At 35.1% G+C, this 20,297-nt stretch overlaps 1 protein-coding gene across 6 annotated transcripts in view; it reads left to right on the top strand.

Moving 5' to 3' along the window:
• LOC127796762 (choline/ethanolaminephosphotransferase 1-like) overlaps positions 1 to 20,297 on the top strand; it is a 38,994-nt gene that overhangs the window by 8,160 nt on the left and 10,537 nt on the right. Inside the window, exons 9-16 of one of the 6 annotated variants that reach the window (XR_008022093.1) lie at positions 479 to 542; positions 658 to 698; positions 794 to 878; positions 1,285 to 1,347; positions 15,327 to 15,385; positions 15,526 to 15,578; positions 15,978 to 16,135; positions 16,393 to 16,466. Coding sequence is in view for 4 of the 6 variants with exons in the window: in XM_052329130.1 (XP_052185090.1) it covers positions 479 to 542; positions 658 to 698; positions 794 to 878; positions 1,285 to 1,347; positions 15,327 to 15,385; positions 15,526 to 15,578; positions 15,978 to 16,108 (496 nt within the window). In the remaining 2 variants the exon portion in view is untranslated. Of the gene's footprint in view, positions 1 to 478; positions 543 to 657; positions 699 to 793; positions 879 to 1,284; positions 1,348 to 15,326; positions 15,386 to 15,525; positions 15,579 to 15,977; positions 16,136 to 16,392; positions 16,921 to 20,297 lie in introns of those variants that run through there. The other 5 variants (XR_008022094.1, XM_052329135.1, XM_052329130.1 and 2 more) reach the window with 5 other exon arrangements.

Raw genomic sequence — 20,297 nt, 5'->3', positions numbered from 1 at the left:
AAGTTTACACACTTGTGCATTTGATTGGGTAGCGATCTATGTTGTTGCTTCCCCTTCCAAAGATTCCCTGTGCCTTGTTACTGTCCTGATGTTTATGCATAATGTCTCCTAGTGTTCTTGGCCATATTGCTTGTGATTAGCTTTGTACATTTTTTAAGACTTAACTTACTTGCTAAGCAGATTGTTGGGTGAGCATTATTGTTCTATAAATAATTTATAGTATGCATATGATCAATGTTATTCTGGTGTAGATTTTGTGACATCTTTTTTGCACTGTTGAACTTACCTCAATGACTTGTGTTATATTTGGAACTAGGACTTATGGAAGGAAGAGAAAATGAATGTTTTTGTGTACATGTAAAAGTGCATCTGTGTAAATTATGTCATTTTCTTAACTTGTCCTTTCAATAAAAAAATCCTTGCATAAATAGCATTAATGACCTGACCTGTCCTTTACTTGGTTTTTTGTCTTCTGCAGTCTGGTCAATGTTTATAAAATCATCCAGTTAAGGAAAGGAAGCATGCTGCTGGCCTTGGCAATGGTGAATCTGTTGCTCATGAATATTTTATCTTTTTTTTTTTGCTAGGTAAAATTGAATATTTTGTCTTTCATTTCTAAGGTTTCTTAACAGATGTCTTGTCAATGTGTTTTTTTAGCTTTACCCCTTTGCTGTGCTCTTGGGTGGTGTACTGGTGTGGTATGTAACTATCTATAATTCTTGTTTTTATCATATTTAGCTTGATGCTGTACTCAACTGCATTTCTTTAATACTGGCTCTTATTTTTTGTGCAGGGATTACTTGTCGCCACATGATATAATAAGGAACTACCCTCATTTGGTTGTATTGGGAACTGGACTAGCATTTGGTTTCCTTGTGGTAAGACATCTATTCGTTAATTTCATCCAATTCTTAAACTATATGGGATCTTATACTGATTTGGACATGCATGCTGGCCTATTCTTGGAAGGAAATTATGACATTGAGGTGGAAAATTCCGTGTGCTTAATAGACCCGCCTTCTCATTTTGAAGCCATCTTATTATTTGCTTAAAATGCAAATCTTTGGCTTAATTAGTGTACTTGGGTAATTATTTCAGTTCCAGATTGCTGAAATCTTAGTTGACCATATCTTATCAACTGCGCTTATTATGTTGATTCTTAGGTTCATGTTATGTCTTCCCTTCCACTTTCGCAAGCTGTCCTCTACAAATTTTGAGAATCATCATTAATTTTTTTCCTCTTTCCAGTTAGCTGACTTATTATTAAATTATTTCTGTTGGCAGGGGAGAATGATTCTGGCTCATTTATGTGATGAACCCAAGGGCTTAAAAACTAGCATGTGCATGGTACACTTCATTCTGTTGTTAACTATATTCCTGGAGCTATATGGTGATTTAGATGCATTTTTTTCATTGATGGGTTTTGCTTATTCTTTCCTCTTTTTGTTTTGTTTTTGTGACTAATGCTCTATCCATTAGGCATTGTTTCCTTCAATCTATTTTCGCCAAGTTAAATTACCCAACCGATTCCCATCCAGTAACTTTCTTAATCTTGGATGTAACTTAGTTACATTACAACCCTGTTAGGTGGTTTCTGAATAAAATTGTTATTTATTTAATAAATGATCATATACACAAATAAATCAGTATGAGGAATCTGCTGAAGCTTCTGAATGTGTAGCTATTCATCATTTGGCGGCATTTAGGTTTATGGTACTTTGTCTCTTTGGAAATTACTTTCAACAGTCTGAGGAGGATCCTGTCATTGAAGGAAAAAGGAAGTGAAAAATAGAGAAAAGTTTGGTTTTATTTTTAAAATCAGGAAATTTGTTTTTTCAAGCAATTACATACCAATATAATTCCACTCTAAATCTCCCTGGGATTTCTGTTTGAATTTTTTTGCAACAGCAAGGTCACTGTTAATTCTGTAAACCCTTCAAGGTGACACCTAACTGAACATATACAAGAACATGGCAATGTTTTTGATTCAAAACCCAAACCAAAAGAAACTAGAATAATTCCGATTACTTGAAGCTAGTAGCAATATTTAATATTATTCATCAAAATCTGTCCTTCAGTACTTAATAATTATTTATAGACAATTAATAGATAGAAACCAGTTCTAACAAGATTCCTTTCTAACTAGGTGTCAGGACCCTAGCCCTAACTTGATGTTTCCTTTGAAGATAGAATTGGAATTGAGGGAGTAAATTGACAGAAATGTGGGAGAACAAACATAGTGATAGGGAGAATTAGACAGGAATGAGGGGGAAATGTGATAGAAAGTAAGGAGAAATCGGGAGAGATAGGGGAGAAAATAGACAAAATTAAGGGAGAATAGAGAGACTTCAATAATCTTCTTGATAATTCATATATAATTAATGCCTCAGCAGTGTGGGTTTAGCTTTATATAAACTATCCACAGATTCTACAAGGCAACTACCACTCCTCCACTTTCAGTCACCGGTCAGAGTACAATTCGACGAATTTGAACTATGGAGATGGAGAAGGGATTCAAGAACGAATTCGCTAACCTCAACCAAAAGCTGGATGAGTTATTGGATTTGATTTCAAAGAAGTTTCAGGTTAGTATACCAATGGAACTTATTCAAGATCTACTGTAGAACTGATTCCAACAGGAGCTGGACTCCTACCTAAGGCCTCTAATTTGCAAGCAGTTGATGAAGAACCTACACTGGATCTAGGCATTTCCGATCAGATTTTGAAAGCAAGCAGGACAAGGCGGTTTCTAGAAGTAGTTTCAAAGGCAGTTACTGATTATTGGAGGCAGTTACCACTCCTCCACTACCAATAACTGCTCCTAAATCACTTCCACTACCTCCTCACTACTCAATATTAGATACGTAACTATTCTTAGAACATAACTGCAAATAACAACCAAATAAAGATATAACAACTGAAATAAAAATAACTTCTTGTGACATTCCCTCCTCTTTAAAAGATTTCTTGTCCCTAAGAAATCTCAATAGTTTGAACAATATTCTTCATCCAATCCCTGTTTTCACTATTTGGTTCGTCCTTCGCCTTTTTTTGTTCCTTTCTCTTTTCTTTTTCCTCTCTTTCTTCTCCTTGGCTTTATCTTATGGATGGAAGAGAAAACAACATCTCTTTGTTTAGCAAGTATTTCAGGCTCCCTTGAAGCACTTACTTTACTTGTGAACAGAAAAATAAACAACTATATATTTGAGGAAGAATGAAATCAATCAAAACTCCATGTTTGCATTGATCGAACACCATATAAATACAGCTCATGACCTACGACTTTTACTCCTAGAGATAAACAATACAATATCTAGCCAACCTACTAATTTACAGATAAATAGTATACAATATCTTAAGTTGAACTCATCTTCTTTATCTCCTATTTTTTCGCTTCTTGATAACCTGATAATTAGCAAATTATCCTTCTATTTGAATGCTTCTTATCTCGGCTTCTTCTACTTAATCTCGATCTCCAACACCCCCCCTCCTTAAATACATACCCAGTTGTGGATCTTCTTTTATCTAAATCAGCAGCATAATCAGCATCTGAATACCCTAGGATGCTGGCTGATTCTTCTATATTTGCTCCACCATAGGACAACACCATGCTGCTAGTCCTTTTCACATACCTAAACACCCACTTAACTGCATTCCAGTGTGTTTTGCTAGGATTTGCCATAAATCTGCTCACCACACTCATTGCATGAGCCAAATTAGGCCTTGTGCACACCATGCTATACGTTAGACTATCCATAGCACTAGAGAAAGGTATATTAATCATGTCCTCTATACTTTCTTCATCTTTCGGAGACTGTTCAGAAGATAGTTTGAAATCCTAAGCAAATGGCATATTAACTGCGTTTGCATTTGCCATACCAAACCTTTTAATTATCTTGTCTAGATAGGATTTTTGGGATAGGTATAATTTTCTACGCCACTTATTTTTGGAAATTTCTATCCCTAGGATTTTCTTTGCTTCTCCTAGCTCCTTCATCTCAAATTCTGACTTCAGTTTCAGCTTCAACTGCTGAATTTCTTTTTTAGATTGACTTGTTATAAGCATGTCATCCACATAAAGGAGTAAGAAGATTGAAACACTAGGAGAAATATGTTTAAAATAAACACAGCTATCATAAGAACTTCTTCTATAATCTTGGTTTAACATCACCAAGTCGAATTTCCTATACCATTGCCTTGGTGGCTGCTTAAGTCCATAAAGTGACTTTTTAAGCAAACATACCTTCTCCTCCTTTCCTTTAGATTCAAAGCCTTTAGGTTGTTCCATTAATATCCTCTCCTCTAGGTCTCCATGAAGGAAAACTGTGGTAACATCCATTTGTTTTAATTTTAAGTTTAAGTGGGCTCTTATAGCAAGCAGCACTCTAATTGAGGTATGTCTCACAACTAGTGAGAAAACCTCATTAAAATCTATGCCTGGGACTTGGGCGAACCCTCTAGCAACTAACCTAGCCTTGTACCTAGGTTTTGGATTGCTCCCAACACCCTCCTTGATCTTATAAAGCCATTTATAGCTTACTACCCGCTGTCCTTGAGGCCTATCAACCAGTGTCCATGTCTGGTTCTTCCTCAAGGATTCTATTTTAGCTTTCATGACTTCTATCCATAATTCTGCATCCTTTGATGTCACTGCCTTCTCAAATGTGAGACGTTCTTCTCCTACAGCTTCTGATGCACTCGACAGTGCATATGACACTAGGTCTGCAAATCCATATCTAATAGGTGGCCTTCTATTTCTTGGTTGTCTATCCCTAGCCACACTATACCTAGAGATACCATGCTGATCACCTAGACTAGAATCGACATCACTCTCTTCCTCACTTTCTTCATATTGGGCAGAATCTTGCTCAAAGGAATCTTCCTGGATATTTCCAGGTACTGTTTCTTAGACTTCAATGCCTATAGACTTAGATTCTTCTCTTAAGACTGGCTGGACTTTTGTATCTGATACTTCCATGGTTGATCCTTCATCAAATGTCACATCTCTTGTGATAATAGTCTTAGGCCCTTCTTCCTCAAGGTTCCACAGCTTATAGTCTTTAACTCCAGTGGAATATCCTATAAATAGGCATTTCTTAGCCTTAGGTGCTAGCTTGCCTTGCTTTACATGAGCATAGGCAAGACACCCGAATACTCTTAGGTGGTCTAAGGATGGTTTGTGACCTAACCATCTTTCATAAGGAGTCTTAAACTCAATTGCAGTGGATGATGATCTATTTATCACATATGTTGCAGTTGATACAGCCTCCCCCCAGAAAGGTTTAGACAATTTTGCATGAAATAACATGCATCTTACTCTTTCCAATAGAGTTTTGTTCATCCTTTCAGCCAACCCATTTTGTTTTGGGTTTCCTGAGGCTGTCAAGTGCCTAACTATCCCACTATCTTTACACATTTGTGTAAATTCTTTGTTACAGAATTCTAACCCATTATCGGTCCTAATGGTTTTGATAGACTTTCCCATTTGGTTTTCTACCATCTTCTTCCATGCCTTAAAGGAGGTCCGATCCTTAGTCTTTAAGACATATACCCACACCACCCTAGAATAGTCATCAATGATAGATAAGAAATACCTAGAGCCTCCATGAGATTGGACTTGAGATGGACCCCAAAGATCTGAGTGTATGTAATCTAATGGAGATTTGGAAGAATGGATTGCTTTCTTGCTAAACTTAACTTTGGCAGCCTTTCCATAAATGCAAGTCTCACACTTTTCGAGTCCTGTAAAACTAAGACCATTTCTATCCAGTTCACCAAGAGAAATTAAATTTCTCTTAAGTTCTGGAACATGTCTTACTACTGTTAGGGTTCTAAATGATCCATCATCCATTTTAAGTCTTATATCCCCAATCCCTAATACCTTGCATTCATGATTATTTCCTAACAAGACCTTCCCCCCATTAGATTCTTGATAATTCTGGAACCAATGTCTTTTAGAGGACAGATGGTATGAGCAACCGGAATCCATGATCCAGTCAGTGTTTTCTATATTTTCAGAGGCAACCAGTGCATCAACACTGTCATACCTGAATTCACAAACACTGCCTCCGTTGGTAGATTTTTCTTGATGATCTTTTCTTTTCTTGGGACAATTTCTTTTAATGTGGCCCTCCTCATGACAATGATAACATCTGATAGGCCTTTTTCCATATTTTGACCTAGACCTCGACCTACCTCTTCCCTTATTATCTTTCCTATCATTTTTGGTCTTAACAGTGAGGGCATCTCCTGGGGATAATTTTCCTTCTACCTTATTATGTAATTCTTTTGAGTTTAGGGCTCCTATAACATCATCTAAAGATAATGTGTCCTTCCCATGCTTTAAAATATCAACAAAAGTCTCATACGTCCTAGGAAGAGAATGAAGTAAGACTAATGCCTTATCTTCATCCTCATACTCATCTATATTCTCAAGATCAAGGCAGAGTTTGTTAAACTCATCAATATGATCTTGTAACTTTTTATCGTCTTGCATTTTAAATGTAAAGAACCTGGTTTTAAGGTAGAGGCAGCTGGACAATGATTTCGTCATGTATAGGCTCTCCAACTTGAGCCATATTTCCGCAGTAGTCTTCATCTTGGACACCTCCTTTAGAACTTTGTCACTGAGGCTTAGGATTAATGTGTTGTATGCCTTCTTGAGAATCTCCTCCCTTTGTTTTTCCGTGTAGTTCTTGGACATCTTAGCTTCGCCTTCCGGTGCTTCCTCAAGGCTAAGATTTCCGAGGAGTGCACTCATCTTCATCTTCCAGAGGGCAAAGTCATTTTGCCCGTCGAATTTCTCTATGTCGTGTCTGGAGGAAGAAGGAATGGACGCCATGATCACCTACTAGATTGTGCCTCCTTTCTTGAGCCTTTCTTGAAATCTTGAATGTGGGAAAGGCGGTGGCTCTGATACCAGATTGTTATAATAGTTCTCGCCAACACACACTTGATTTCCTCTCAAGACAAACACAGCCTCACACTCACAACTCAAAATAGAAAATCAGAAAATCAAGAACGAACACAGAATCACAAACACTCACAAAGAAAGGATTTATCCTGGTTCGAAACTCTTGAAAGAGAACCTACATCCAGACTGGTATGACCTTGATCTTCACTATCTTGAAAATGGAAATACAAGATTACATATGTTGTTCACACACTCTCAGCCCTATTACCAGACCAAGCACTACCCAGAGATTACAAAGAAACCCTTTTCTCTCACATACACACACATCACATACTCTTCCCACAAGATAGATTGCAAAAGCTGAATGCCAAATGAGACCCTCTCGCCCTTCTATTTATAGAATATAGAGGGCGTGATTTACAAGATTGATTTTAACTACCTGCTATTACAAAGTCGACCCTAACTGACAAGCTTCTAGAAGACTTATTCTAATTCCTATTATTCTACCGTGTCTAAGTCTAATTCTTAGGCAAATATTTCAACATATCCCGTAGGTTTGAGAGTATCCCTGAGCAACTAGCCTTGCTTTATATTGATCTATGCTTCCATCTGATCGGTCTTTAATTGTAAAGACCCACCTACACCCAACAATCTTTTTATCTTTTGGATGATTAACAATCTGCCATGTATTGTTACCAATTAGAGCCCTCATTTCTTCCATAACAGCCTTTCTCCACTTGGGTTCTATTAGTGCTTCTTGGATATTTCGTGCGACAACAACTTCATCCATTGTAGTTGTAAAGGCCTTGAATGTAGGAGACAGCCTAGAGTATGTCAAGTAATTAGGAATAGGGTATTTAACACACGATCTTACCCCTTTTTGGAAGACAATTGAAATATCCAGGTCACATTCAGCTCTAATGATCTCATCATTGGCAGGATCACCCTCCGGTTCAATTGATTGGTCGAGTTAAGGACCCTTTTTGTCGTTGGGAGTAAACTTTTACAGGTTTTTCTGAATTAGTTTCTCTTTCAGGATTAGTATCCACATGTTCAACTGGTTGGGTGATAGGTTTTTCAGATAAGGATAGGTCGGGTTCAACAGGTATGGGCTGCTCTTTTGTAGCTGATTCAGTTTGATCAGTTTCTGAAGAGAATGAGATAGAGGATGGAAGGGATATAGGCATGGAAATTGTAGGATCCCAATGGTCTTCATCACCGGGTGTTGCTGTCCGTGTGGTTCCACTTGGGTAATAGGATTCATGCTCAACAAAAATCACATCACAAGAGACAAAAAACTTTTGTGATGTGGGTGAATAGCATTTATATCCTTTTTGAGTGGGAGAATACCCAAGAAAAACACACTTACTAGCCTTTGGTTCAAGTTTATGATGGTTAGGTGTAATATTATGAACATAAACACTGCAACCAAACACTTCTGGAAGAGGAGAATTTAGGATCCGAGAATTAGGAAAAATGCTCAGCAAGATATGCAAAGGGGTCTGAAAATTGAGTACTTTAGAGGGTAGCTTGTTTATCAAATAAGAAGCCGTTAGGACAACTTCTCCCCAATATCTATTAGGCATAGAACTAATGAACATTAAGGAACGGACAACCTCAAGTAAGTGGCGATTCTTTCTCTCGGCCACACCATTTTGTTGAGGGGTGTATGGATAGGTACTTCGATGAAAAATTCCATGAGTTGTAAGATATTGGGTAAATGGGTAGGAAAAATATTCTCGGGCATTGTCAGTTCATAGGATGCAAACAGGGGACTGAAAAACATTAAGAACCAGCTTGTGGAAAATCTGGAAAATAGCACATACTTCTGATTTTTCCTTTATAAGGTATACCCAATACATCCTAGTATGGTCATCAATAAAGGTAACAAACCATCGAGCCTTGGACAAGCTAGAAACTCTAGCTGGTCCCTATACGTCACTGTGTATAAAGTAAAAGGGTTTGGATGGTGTGTGGGAGTGAGAGGCATAAGTGCTATGCGTTTGCTTAGAAAGAATGCAATGTTCACATTGAAGCACAAACTTATCTTTATTGATGAATAAGTTGGGATACAAACGTCTTAAGTAAGAAAAACTAGGATGTCCAAGGCGTTTATGCCACAATAAAATTTCAGAAGTAGAGCTAACTGTAAAAGAAAGACACTTATGTGGTAGTTGATCCTTAGGAGAAGCCATGTCATTGGAAACCCAATAGAGTCTATCCCTCTCCTCAGCATTGCCAATCATCTTTCCCAAAGACCCATCCTGAAAAATACAATGAGAAGAGAAGAAGATCACAATGCAGTCCATATCTTTAGTCAATTTGCTAACTGACAGAAGTTGCACTTCAAATTAGGCATATAGAGAGTAGATTTTAATTGCAAACCAGATACGTGTATGTCCCCTTTACCCCTAACAGAAGTCATAGTGCCGTCTGCCATTAACATCTTTAGCTCCTTATTACTGATATGAAATTTATCAAAGGTGGTTGTAGACCCAATCATATGATCTGATGCACTTGTGTCTACAACCCAGCCCCTTCCCTTAACTCTCTTAGTTACTAAAGAGCATAGTAAGTTACCTTTTTGAGCAACGGATGCGATGGGGTTAGTGGCTGGTGCCTTGGACTCCTTTGTATTGTGTGAGTTACTTAAAAGTTTCTGCAAAAAATCCACTTGTTCAGTGGTTAGATTTAAGTTGATACCTTCATTAGCAGTAGGGGTAGCAGCTGAGATATAGGCTGGTTTTTGTCTTTCAGACTTGCCCTTCGGTTTCCAGTTTGCTAGCTTCCCATGCAACTTCCAGCAAGTATCCCTAGTGTGGTAGGGTCTATTACAATGGTCACACCATTGTTTTTCTCTAGAAGACTCCTCCCTTTTTGTTGTGGTAAGTGCAGAAGTTGTATTTGAATCAACCATATTCTGAAGCATAACACGTTTGCTGCTCTCATCTCTTCTCACCTCAGCAAACACTTCTCGTAGTGATGGGAGAGGTTTAGCACCAAGAAGCTGGCCTCTAACCTCATCTAGATCAACATTTAGGCCTTGGAGGAAATCAAATATCCTCTTTTTTCCAGCATCTTGCTGTATTTCAAACTATCTGTGGAGCAATCCCACTTTGGATCATAGAAAAGATCCATCTCTTACCATAACTCCATCAAGGTGTTATAGTAATCAGTGACACCAAGAATACCTTGCTTAGTGTTTCTAATGGCTGATCTAATCTCAAAACACTGAGTTGTGTTTTCAAGATCAGAAGAAATTTCTTGAACCACATCCCATACCTCTTTGGGTTCCATCAAAGAGGTATGTCCGGCCAATTTTGGGTTCCATCGAATTAACAAGCTAGGCCATGATGATAGAGTTTTCTGCCTCCCATCTTTGGTAATCGGCTGTATCCTTCGCTGGAGTGAGTACATCTCCTGATAGGTAGCTAAATTTCCCCTTGCCTTTGATAACTAGCATAACGGACTGGTACCATTCTCGAAAATTCCTTCCATTCAATCGGTGTTGAGTAATCTGGAGGGTATGGTTGTCGGCTGATAAAGAGGTAACCGGGATTGCAGGGGCTAGGTTTGCTCCTAGTTGAGAGTTTGGGACAAAAGAGGATTCTGCAGTTGTATGAACTGCATTATGGGGATTAGAAGAAGCCATAATATCGGAAGTCTCAACTAGAAAGAACCTAGCTTTGATACCATGAACAGAAAAATAAACAACTGTATATTTGAGGAAGAATGAAATCAGTCAAAGCTCCATGTTTGCATTGATCGAACACCATATAAATACAGCTCATGACCTACGACTTTTACTCCTAGAGATAAACAATACAATATCTAACCAAGCTACTAATTTACAAATAAATAGTATACAATATTTTAAGTTGAACTCATCTTCTTTATCTTCTATTTTTTCACTTCTTGATAACCTGATAATTAGCAAATTATCCTTCTATTCGAATGCTTCTTATCTCAGCTTCTTCTACTTAATCTTGATCTCCAACAACTTGCATCTGCTAAAACCATCACTAGAAACTGATCTACACCATCTAAAATGGCAGCAAGATTGTCATATTATTCAGGATAAAAAACATTCATAATAGCAGTAAGATATTCTCCTCCTGGAATGGTCTTAACCTTCTTGATACCTAATTTAACCAAAGTTATGGACTCTTCAGTCTTCTCCAGAGCCAAAGGCAAAGAAACAGTATTTTTAGGACTTCTGTTTTCAGAACCATTCGTCTCTTTCTCAATCTCAAGATATTCTCCGTTAACCTCTTTCAATCTTGATGATTTATTGTTTGAATCAATCAGCTCATGATCTTTCTGAGGTAGTCATCTTGAGCATCTTCTTCAGAACCTTTTTTTTTCAAGGAATCAAGTTATTCCTTTAGATCTACTTTCTAAACATCCTGGACCTTTCTTTGAGTAATAGGATCAGAATATTCCCTAGATAGTAATTCCGCTGAGAGACTAACCTAATGCTGTTTGGCCATCATGATCATGAGTTCATCCAATTTCCTTTCAAATCTATCCATAGATCTAAGGTTGTGAAACCGTTGCTCTGATACCAAATGTCAAGACCTAGCCCTAACTTGATGTTTCCTCTGAAGATAAAATTGGAATTGAGGGAGAAAACTGACAGAAATGTGGGAGAACAGACAAAATGATAGGGAGAATCAGACAAAAATGAGGGGAAATTTTGACAGAAATGAGGGAGAAATTAGGAGAAATGGCAGATAAAATAGACAGAATTGAGGGAGAATAGAGAGACTTCAATAATCTTCTTGATAATTTCTCGACAGTGTGGGTTTAGCTTTATTTATAAGCTATCCACAGATTCTACAAGGTAGTTAGCACTTCTCCATTACCACTAATTGCTCCTAAATCAATTTCATGACCTCCCCACTGCTCCATGTCTAATACTTAACTGTTCCTAGAACATAATTGTAAATAACAACTAAATGAAGATATAACAACTTAAAATAAAGAACAATACGACTGGCTTTTAAGTTAATAAAGAACAATACAACTTAAAATAACTTCCTAATTCTAGGGGTCGTGACACTAGGATTCCTTGGCAATTAAGTTAATAAAGGTAATTATAATCTAATTAGGATTCTAGGACATAAAAGAATTAAAAGAAACTAGAAAACAAATTAAAATAAAGAACTTAATAAAAAATATTAGTATTTATTTTTATACTGAAATTTTGTTTCCCAAAAAATATTTTTCTTTATGATCTTCATTAGTTTTATTCAGGTAAAATTTACTATAGAGATCAATAAGACTGGCTTTTTTGTAGGCACAGTGAAAGATTGATTAGCTTGGGGGGAAAGGGCAGGTTGTATTAAGTTCACCCAAAAAAAAATTACTTTAATGTAAAGAAGATAAGAATGTAGAACACAAGTTTTTAGAGTGGTTCAGCCCTAACTGCCTACTCCACTACCTTAACACTTTGGTAAGGATTTTAATCAACTTACTATTAGTAACTTTTGCAGGCTAAGTTATAACATTTACACAACTTTTATCAGGATAAAGCTGGAACCTTTACAATTTGTGCTTTTTGAGAAACAAGCACTTAACCTTCAACAAGAAGAATAATAAATATTTCAAAGTAAACACTTAGCGAAGCTATTTGATATTTTGCACGCTATATGAAAGTAGGCTTCTTAGTCGAGCTCAGAGAATAAGGGTAAGGTCTAATTCTCTGAAACAGAAAACAAGAGTGTAGCTTAAAAGAACTATTGAGCTTTATGATCAAGACTTCACTATATGTTTTTGGATTAGCAAAAATCTCTTCTTATTATCCTGATGTTCCTGATATTTATAGCATTTTATCATGACCAGGACAATTAATTAATTTATTTTTACAGCAGTGTAATTTATTTTTGCAGGAGTCAGTTCTCACTCTTAATCAGTTTGATTCTTCCCCATTTTTTTCTCTATTTCTCCCTCTTTCAATTCTCTCATCAAAGGAATTACAGTTTGGCTCGGGTTCCTGACACATTCCTTCTTTAATGCATTTTGCAGTTTATACAGTGGATAAAGCTTTTAAACCTGAAAACCTGCTAAGAACATTCCTTTTCTTGTCCATGCGAACAGTTAGTATAAATGTCGAAGCTCAAATATAGATAATTTTAATGAAAGAATGTTCAGACAACATTTAATCAAGATTTGATTGTCTGAAAATGAATAACAGTCGGGTTTAATACTGTCCAACAGCTATATTTTTCAAATTTTTGAGACTGTTAGTCGAGTAAAGTTAAGTGTGACTTGAGTGGTTTTAGCATTTAGTCAATTAAGTTATTTATTAGTCGACTACTGAATAATCTTACTTGATTAACATTATTAGGTAGATATGTCATTGCTCGACTACTCATTTTGGTTACTTGACTAAAGGAAATAATACTTGATTAAAAAACATCTCTTAGTTGATTAACTTCTTTTTTTAACTACCTTACTGCTCTAAGAATGTCATTCGATTATATGAATATGTTACTCAATTAACAAATAGCTCTTAGTCACTTAAAATTTTGAGTACGTTATTGCTTAAAAATGTTACTTGATTATTCAAATATGTTACTCGACTAAGAAAGATATTACTTGATTAACAAATAACTCTTAATTAATTAAATTTTTAAGTCAAGAAGTAATACTCGACTAACACAAATAATACTTGACTGAAATAACTCTTAGTCAATTAAATCTTTTAGTATTGTGTTTTCAGTGTATTTCACTCAGACTAATTAATATTCATTACTTGAGTAATGTTTGGATGTTAGTTTAAAGTGAATTTTCCTAAGATAATTACTCGACTAATACAAAGTTGTACCTGAGTAATGATTTTGTTAATCAATTAAATAAGTATGTTACTCAATTAGCACTGTTTTCAAATTTTATCTTTAAGCATATGTTTATTATTCTAAAGCACATGTTTTGGGATAAGCATCAAAATCAAGAGTTCAACACACAGTAGTCGATATGTCCCTAATTGTGAAAACTATTTTTGTTGCTTTGCCATGTAGAGGTATTTGGTATAGGATTTTGATAGAGTTTCCCTGTGACTACCTCATAAGGTTAGTGGTCCAATCAATTTTGATTTCAGGTCAATAATCTTTCCGGTTTTATTTAATTAACCCACATTCCAATTTCTTACCTAAGTAGGGTGGCTGAATTGTGTACAGGACGGACCTTAGTCTGCTTCTTTCACACCTTCATTTGATTGTGCTGTCCCTTTATTTGCCCCAGAATTTGCCTAGGTCTGGTCAGCAGCCTGTTACACCTTCATTTGATTGTGTACAGGACGGACCTTAGTCTGCTTCTTTCACACCTTCATTTGATTGTGCTGTCCCTTTATTTGCCCCAGAATTTGCCTAGGTCTGGTCAGCAGCCTGTAACAAGACGTATTACCCATAACTAAAAAGAAAACAATGGCTATATTAAGATACATGATACAAGATATGCCTCATGACAATATATACTTCATGTATATCTATGATGAAGATATATATATATATATGTATTACATCATGTTAAGAGTTAAATTAAATAAGAGATAGAGGTAGTTACAGATGTCAAAACTATTGGCTCTGTGTACTAGATGGAGTTGAGTGTGAGGAAGTAGTACTACTACTATATTTTTCCCCTAAATGTTGGCCTTATGGTTTGAAAAATATAACAATATGCATATGGCAAGGTAGGAGATGTGTTTGGCACAAAATGGTTGCGCAAACATGACAATGTTCCAAAAAAGCCGTGATACAACATGTAGGGACATGATAATATATATGTACATATACAAAAAATTAATAATCCTTTAACTTAATAAAAAGATTATTTTTTGGTTATCAAAAAAAAAGAAGATGATTTCTCATCATAGTTGACATTGTAGATATATTTATTCATTCTTTTTGCTTTAAAAAATTAGTTAGACTACATATTGTAGTTATTGGCGTGCAATGCAAAGTCCTTGTTTCTTGTTAGCTAATCCAGAAATACAAAGTGTGTCACAAAGTTCTAATTATTAATTTTAGAATGTCTTGTTCATAAACAAATTTAGATTTTAGTACTAGTCAAATAACTCTAATATAAACTCACATAATTTTTTTTTTTTTTTGGTATCTTTGAATCCCATGTTTTTATCTCCAAACTTGGAATCTGTGTTTCATATTGATTACCTGGTGTCAGTGTGTCTCAGTTGTCATAACTGAAATAAATAATAATGGCCCATAAATCAGGCCCATGTCAGGAATTGACATGGTGTGTTTAACGTGGGAAAACGAATGGTACATAAAGATTTAGGTTGTGAATTTTTGTTTTCTTTTTGTTGCTGGATTACTTTTTGACAGTCCCTGTTTTATCATCCTCTCTAGGAATAAGAGTCCCAAGATTTACCTGACTTGTACCTCTTTTGCAGTCTTTGCTATATCTCCCTTTGGCCATTGCAAATGCTCTTACTGCCAGATTGAATGATGGGTATATCATATCTTTGCTTGTTGGCAACAATTTTAGTTGAATGTCAATTCCCTTGATCTATCCTGATAGAAATTGGTAATTGCTCGGCCAACATTTGGCATGCCATTAGATGGACCCTGAAATTTTTTCATTTTTGGCAGAATCCCTTTAGTTGATGAGAGATGGGTTCTACTGTTGTATTGTGCATACACAGGTGCAGTGCCTTTTACCTTTCTTTCCTTTCCTTTTCCTTTTTTTATTTTTATTTTTTTGCATTATAGAGCTGTCCTCCTGATGTAGTAAAGCTCCAGTTGCCATTATCGGTCTTCTTCTTTATTAACATTGTACACTGATTATGAAACGTCAGTATCATTTCAGTTCCAGGTTTATACATCGGTTACTTTCAACTTTTTCTTTAATAGCAATACTGCCCACATTTTCTGTTTTTCATTTAATTCTTGTTTTCAGGCTATTTTCTTTTTCATGGATAATGATAAATTAAATGGTGCTTGATGTTATTTGTCATTTTTGTGGTTACCAAACTCTCGTGGTCCAGAATAAAAAAAATAAGAGTTTGGAACATTAAATAACTTTTTTCTTTTTTGGGTTTCAGCTGCTCTTTATCTATATTTTGCCATTTCAGTGATTCATGAAATAACGACAGCCCTCGGAATATACTGTTTCAGGTGCGGATTCAAGAGTTTAATTCGAGTTTCTTTAGATGTTCAACAGGCCCTAATATGAACTCAATCCTCCAGCCTTTAAGCACCTGTAATTTCCTAGTTTTTATTTATTTATTTTTTTTCCATCAAATAGGCTCTCTGTTCAGCTGCATCTGTGTATCCCGCAGCAACCCCCCCCCCCCCCTTTTCTCTCCCTCCTTATCTTTAACGCCATACGGATGGTGGTTGAATGAAGATGCTTATTGTGTCAGCAAACATATATAGCTGCACTAGTTTGTAGGGTGATCTTACGTTTGTTAAAAGGGTAGACTTGTAACTAATTACTGTTTAATCGTGGAATGCCAGGATAACAAGGAAAGAAGCTTGAGAGAGAGAGAGATGTGCTTCTGTTGCACTTTTGTGTTATCCTCCTCCTCCTCCTCACTCCAGCTTAAATACATTCTTTAAGCTCAGACTCAGTTGCTTTACTTCCCTCGATCCTCTTAAATGTATTTTTGGGCTTCGAAAACAACTTTGCTGCGATATTTTTCAGTCTTAATCTTCGTGCTCCAATCTGGATGCAAAGCAGCAGACTGGTGATGATCTTCCAGCTGCAATTTTTGGCTTCTAAGGTTTTAGGGTCTTCAGAAGATTCAGTTCACTTCACGGGCTGCGGCATATTTAGTAGCAGGCGAAATGGGTGGGCTTTTTGCCTAAGATTTTAAGAATGTAAATTTTAATTATATGGAAGCTATATCTATATCTATATATCTCGTTGTTGATAATTTGCTTCTGAAGTTAGGTTTGAGCATTTGTGCGTTTGTCTGGAATGATAATGATTTTATATATATTGCAACTGATATGGAAAATATATAGTCGTTGCATTGAATTGAATTTAAGTTTTTGCTATGATTGTAATGGTAACTAAAGTTTGTTTGATGGAAAATAATGATTATCTAAAAATAATGGTAACTAAAGTTTGTTTAGTTACCATTAAAAACAATCATTTTATATATAATGATTGTTTTTAATGGTAACTAAAGTTTGAAGAATGAATTATCAAAAAAATGTTATATTTAAAGAATAAATATTTTGATTTTTTTTAGTTTTATAATAAAATTTTAACTTCTCTAATAATATAACTAACTAATTTTTAGTGATATATCAAAATTCATAATTGGTTTTAATTTTAATAATAATAATAATATTCCAAATGGGTTTTTTGAACGCTGAATTGGATGGTGCCCACTGCCTGCCTAGTCCGGTCATTTGAATGGTCATAAATTGTCGGGCTCCTGCTGCGATCGGTCATCATCACGCACTGCCGGATTCGCATCAGTGTTCATTGTACACCTTCCATTAATTACAGGTCGTACCACGTTTGCTGTTTGAGACCCCCATGTGGAAAAGGAAAATGCTTCACATTGAGGTTAACACTTTTAGGTAATATCTAGGTGCATAAGTAATTAAAATATTTTTATGAGATAAGAAATGCTGACGCGGACGTGTCACTCGAACACACCCCCGCCTACCCCCCCACCCAAGTACAGGCCATCCCCACATACATACATTTATGTACGGTACAGCCCATTCCCCCATCCCCACATACATGCATGCACATATACATATAATTTTATATTTTTTTAAATATTATTATAATTATAATTATAATAATAATTAATAATTTATTTACTTTTTTAATCAAAACAGAATTTATACATATTTTATATATTTTTTAATTGTGTCTGTTAGGTAGGAATATAATTCAATCGATCAAATTACTCAAATTGAATAAATTATTATTTTTCTAAAATCGAATCAACTCAATCGAATAGATGCTCAAATCAAACAGATTGAAAAATCAAAAAAATTAAAAATATCGAACCATTTATGTTGTTTGACACTTACGTAGTTCAATCAATAACAGGCTTAAAACTCTCCCTCTCTAATTAGATCCCTTATTTCGGCACCTCCCAAATTAAATCATGTCAAACTCCTCTAAGTAATTTAATCGATTCAGTTACACTCTTATTTGACAAACACAACTAAAAAGGACATAAAATATGTATAAATAAATTATTTATTATTGTTATAATTGTAATTATGAAAATAATTATAATTTTAACTGAACAAATCAGAATTAATAATTTATTTAGATAGTAATTTATAATAATATTTAAAAAATATAAAATTATATATATGGATGCATGTATGTATGGGAGGGGGGGAAGGATGGTCTGTACTGGGCGGAAGGGGGGAGTGGGTGAAAATGAAATGGGGGTTGGTTGTTCATGGGTGATGGTGGGGATGGGGCCCATGTCGGGCAACATAAGAATGCTCGACGCGGGCAGGAGATCAATTCTGTACTTTCATTCCCCATGATTGTCTATTTTCTTTTCTCTCTTCCTTTCTTCTCATGGTCGCCTACTACAATCGTCAGTTGTCGCCTTCCTTTCGTTGCCTTCACCTTACCTCGCACCAACTATCACGGAGAAGAAAGATTCGCGACGGTCGACGAGGGAAAGGTGGTGATCGGCGATTGCAACTGGCGGCTATGGAAAAAAGGGGAGAGAGAGGAAAGAGGACACAACCAAGGGCAGGGGAAGCAAATTTGTAATTTTTGTAAGGGTATTTTGGTCATTTGTGCACCTGAATGTAACTCAAAGTGTAGGGTCACTGTACAAGTAGCATGGTCATATGGAAAATGTTTTCTATTTAAAAAATCTCATTGTATAACATAATTGAATTTAAATTAATTAATAATTTTTATATAATATATGCACATATATTTATATATTATTTAAATAAAGTAGATTATATTATAAATTTATGTTAGTGATACATCTTAATACTAGATCTAGATAACATCTAGAAGGCTATTTTGATGTGTTTTTGCACATAATATTAATAAAATGGAAGCTTATTTTTATTTATAACTCTCTAATTTTGTATGAATAAGTATTTTGAGTTTTTGTTAAATATCTTATTCTTAAGTTATTAAGAATATGTAGATAAGATTTTTAGTACAAGAAGTCTTAAATTATTTCTAATTCTTAGTTTCTTTGAATAAGAACTTTAATCAAGTGAGTATGGATTAGCACAAACAATTATTACTTTGATTAGAATGAAATATTAATAATTAGGGGGTGGTGAATCATATGTTATAAAACATAAGATGCTTATAGAAAATGTGTGAGTTGTTGTTGGTTGAACAATGTATTGAATGTGATGTTAATAACAAATCACATGGCAAAGAGAACTAAGATTTTTGCTTACAAGAAGTCTTAAATTATTTTTAATTCTTAGTTTATTTAGATGGGAACTTTAATCAAGCAAGTATGGATTACTACAAAGGATTATTACTTTGATTAGTATGAAATATTAATAATTAGGAGGTGGTGAATCGCATGCTATAAATATAAGATGCTCATAGTAAATATGTGGGTTATTGTTAGTTGAATAACACATCGAATGTGATGTTAATAACAAATCACATGGTAGAGAGAACTAACGATTAGTTATTAGTTGCAATTCTTGTAACTAATTGTCTAATTTGAAGCAACACGTTTGTCTTTTGTATTGAGGTGTAAGATTTACTAGTGATGTGGACTCACCCGAATGTTCACTATGCGGTCTTATTCAATTGGTATATAGAGGAAGATACTTGTCAAATAGCATATATTATTGTTAGGTTAGTATAAGTATGTCACAACACACTCAAACGAGGTGAATTGTGTGTTTTTAAAAAATTGCATTAAGATTTATAAATTTTTACTTAAAAAGAGGTTTTAATGCAATAGAACAATAAGTATGAAATAGTGTTTGTAAAGCTTAAAAAGTTTGAAAATAGAGAACAAAATTAACACAAGGAATTTATGATGGTTCTACTCAACCAAGACTCGTCCACTATCTTAACTTTTCACTAAGAATTTTGAAATTCACTAAAACCTTCTAATTGAACTCAAGTAGGCTTTCTAGCAATTAACTAAACAATTAAAATCTCCTACTTATACAAAGTAGACCTTTTAGCAATATTGCTAAGAAATGTACAACCACAAATACAAAGAGATGATTTGAGAGATATAAACTCTCAGTTACAAGATCTCTCAAATGTACACACAAAGGTTAAAATAGAATAATACAAATATTATATGTAGCCTTTTAGAGAAAAATTTAAAAACATATGAGCACTTGAAGAAGAATGATATAGCTTTGACACTTGCACTAGTTGATTAACCTTCGTCAATGCATCTTTGGGCTGTATTTATAGT

Source organism: Diospyros lotus, chromosome 3, assembly GCF_014633365.1.
Source record: "Diospyros lotus cultivar Yz01 chromosome 3, ASM1463336v1, whole genome shotgun sequence".
NCBI lineage: Eukaryota > Viridiplantae > Streptophyta > Magnoliopsida > Ericales > Ebenaceae > Diospyros > Diospyros lotus.
The sequence above is the reverse complement of the archived record's forward strand: the minus strand, read 5'-3'. Positions and strand labels throughout refer to the sequence as shown.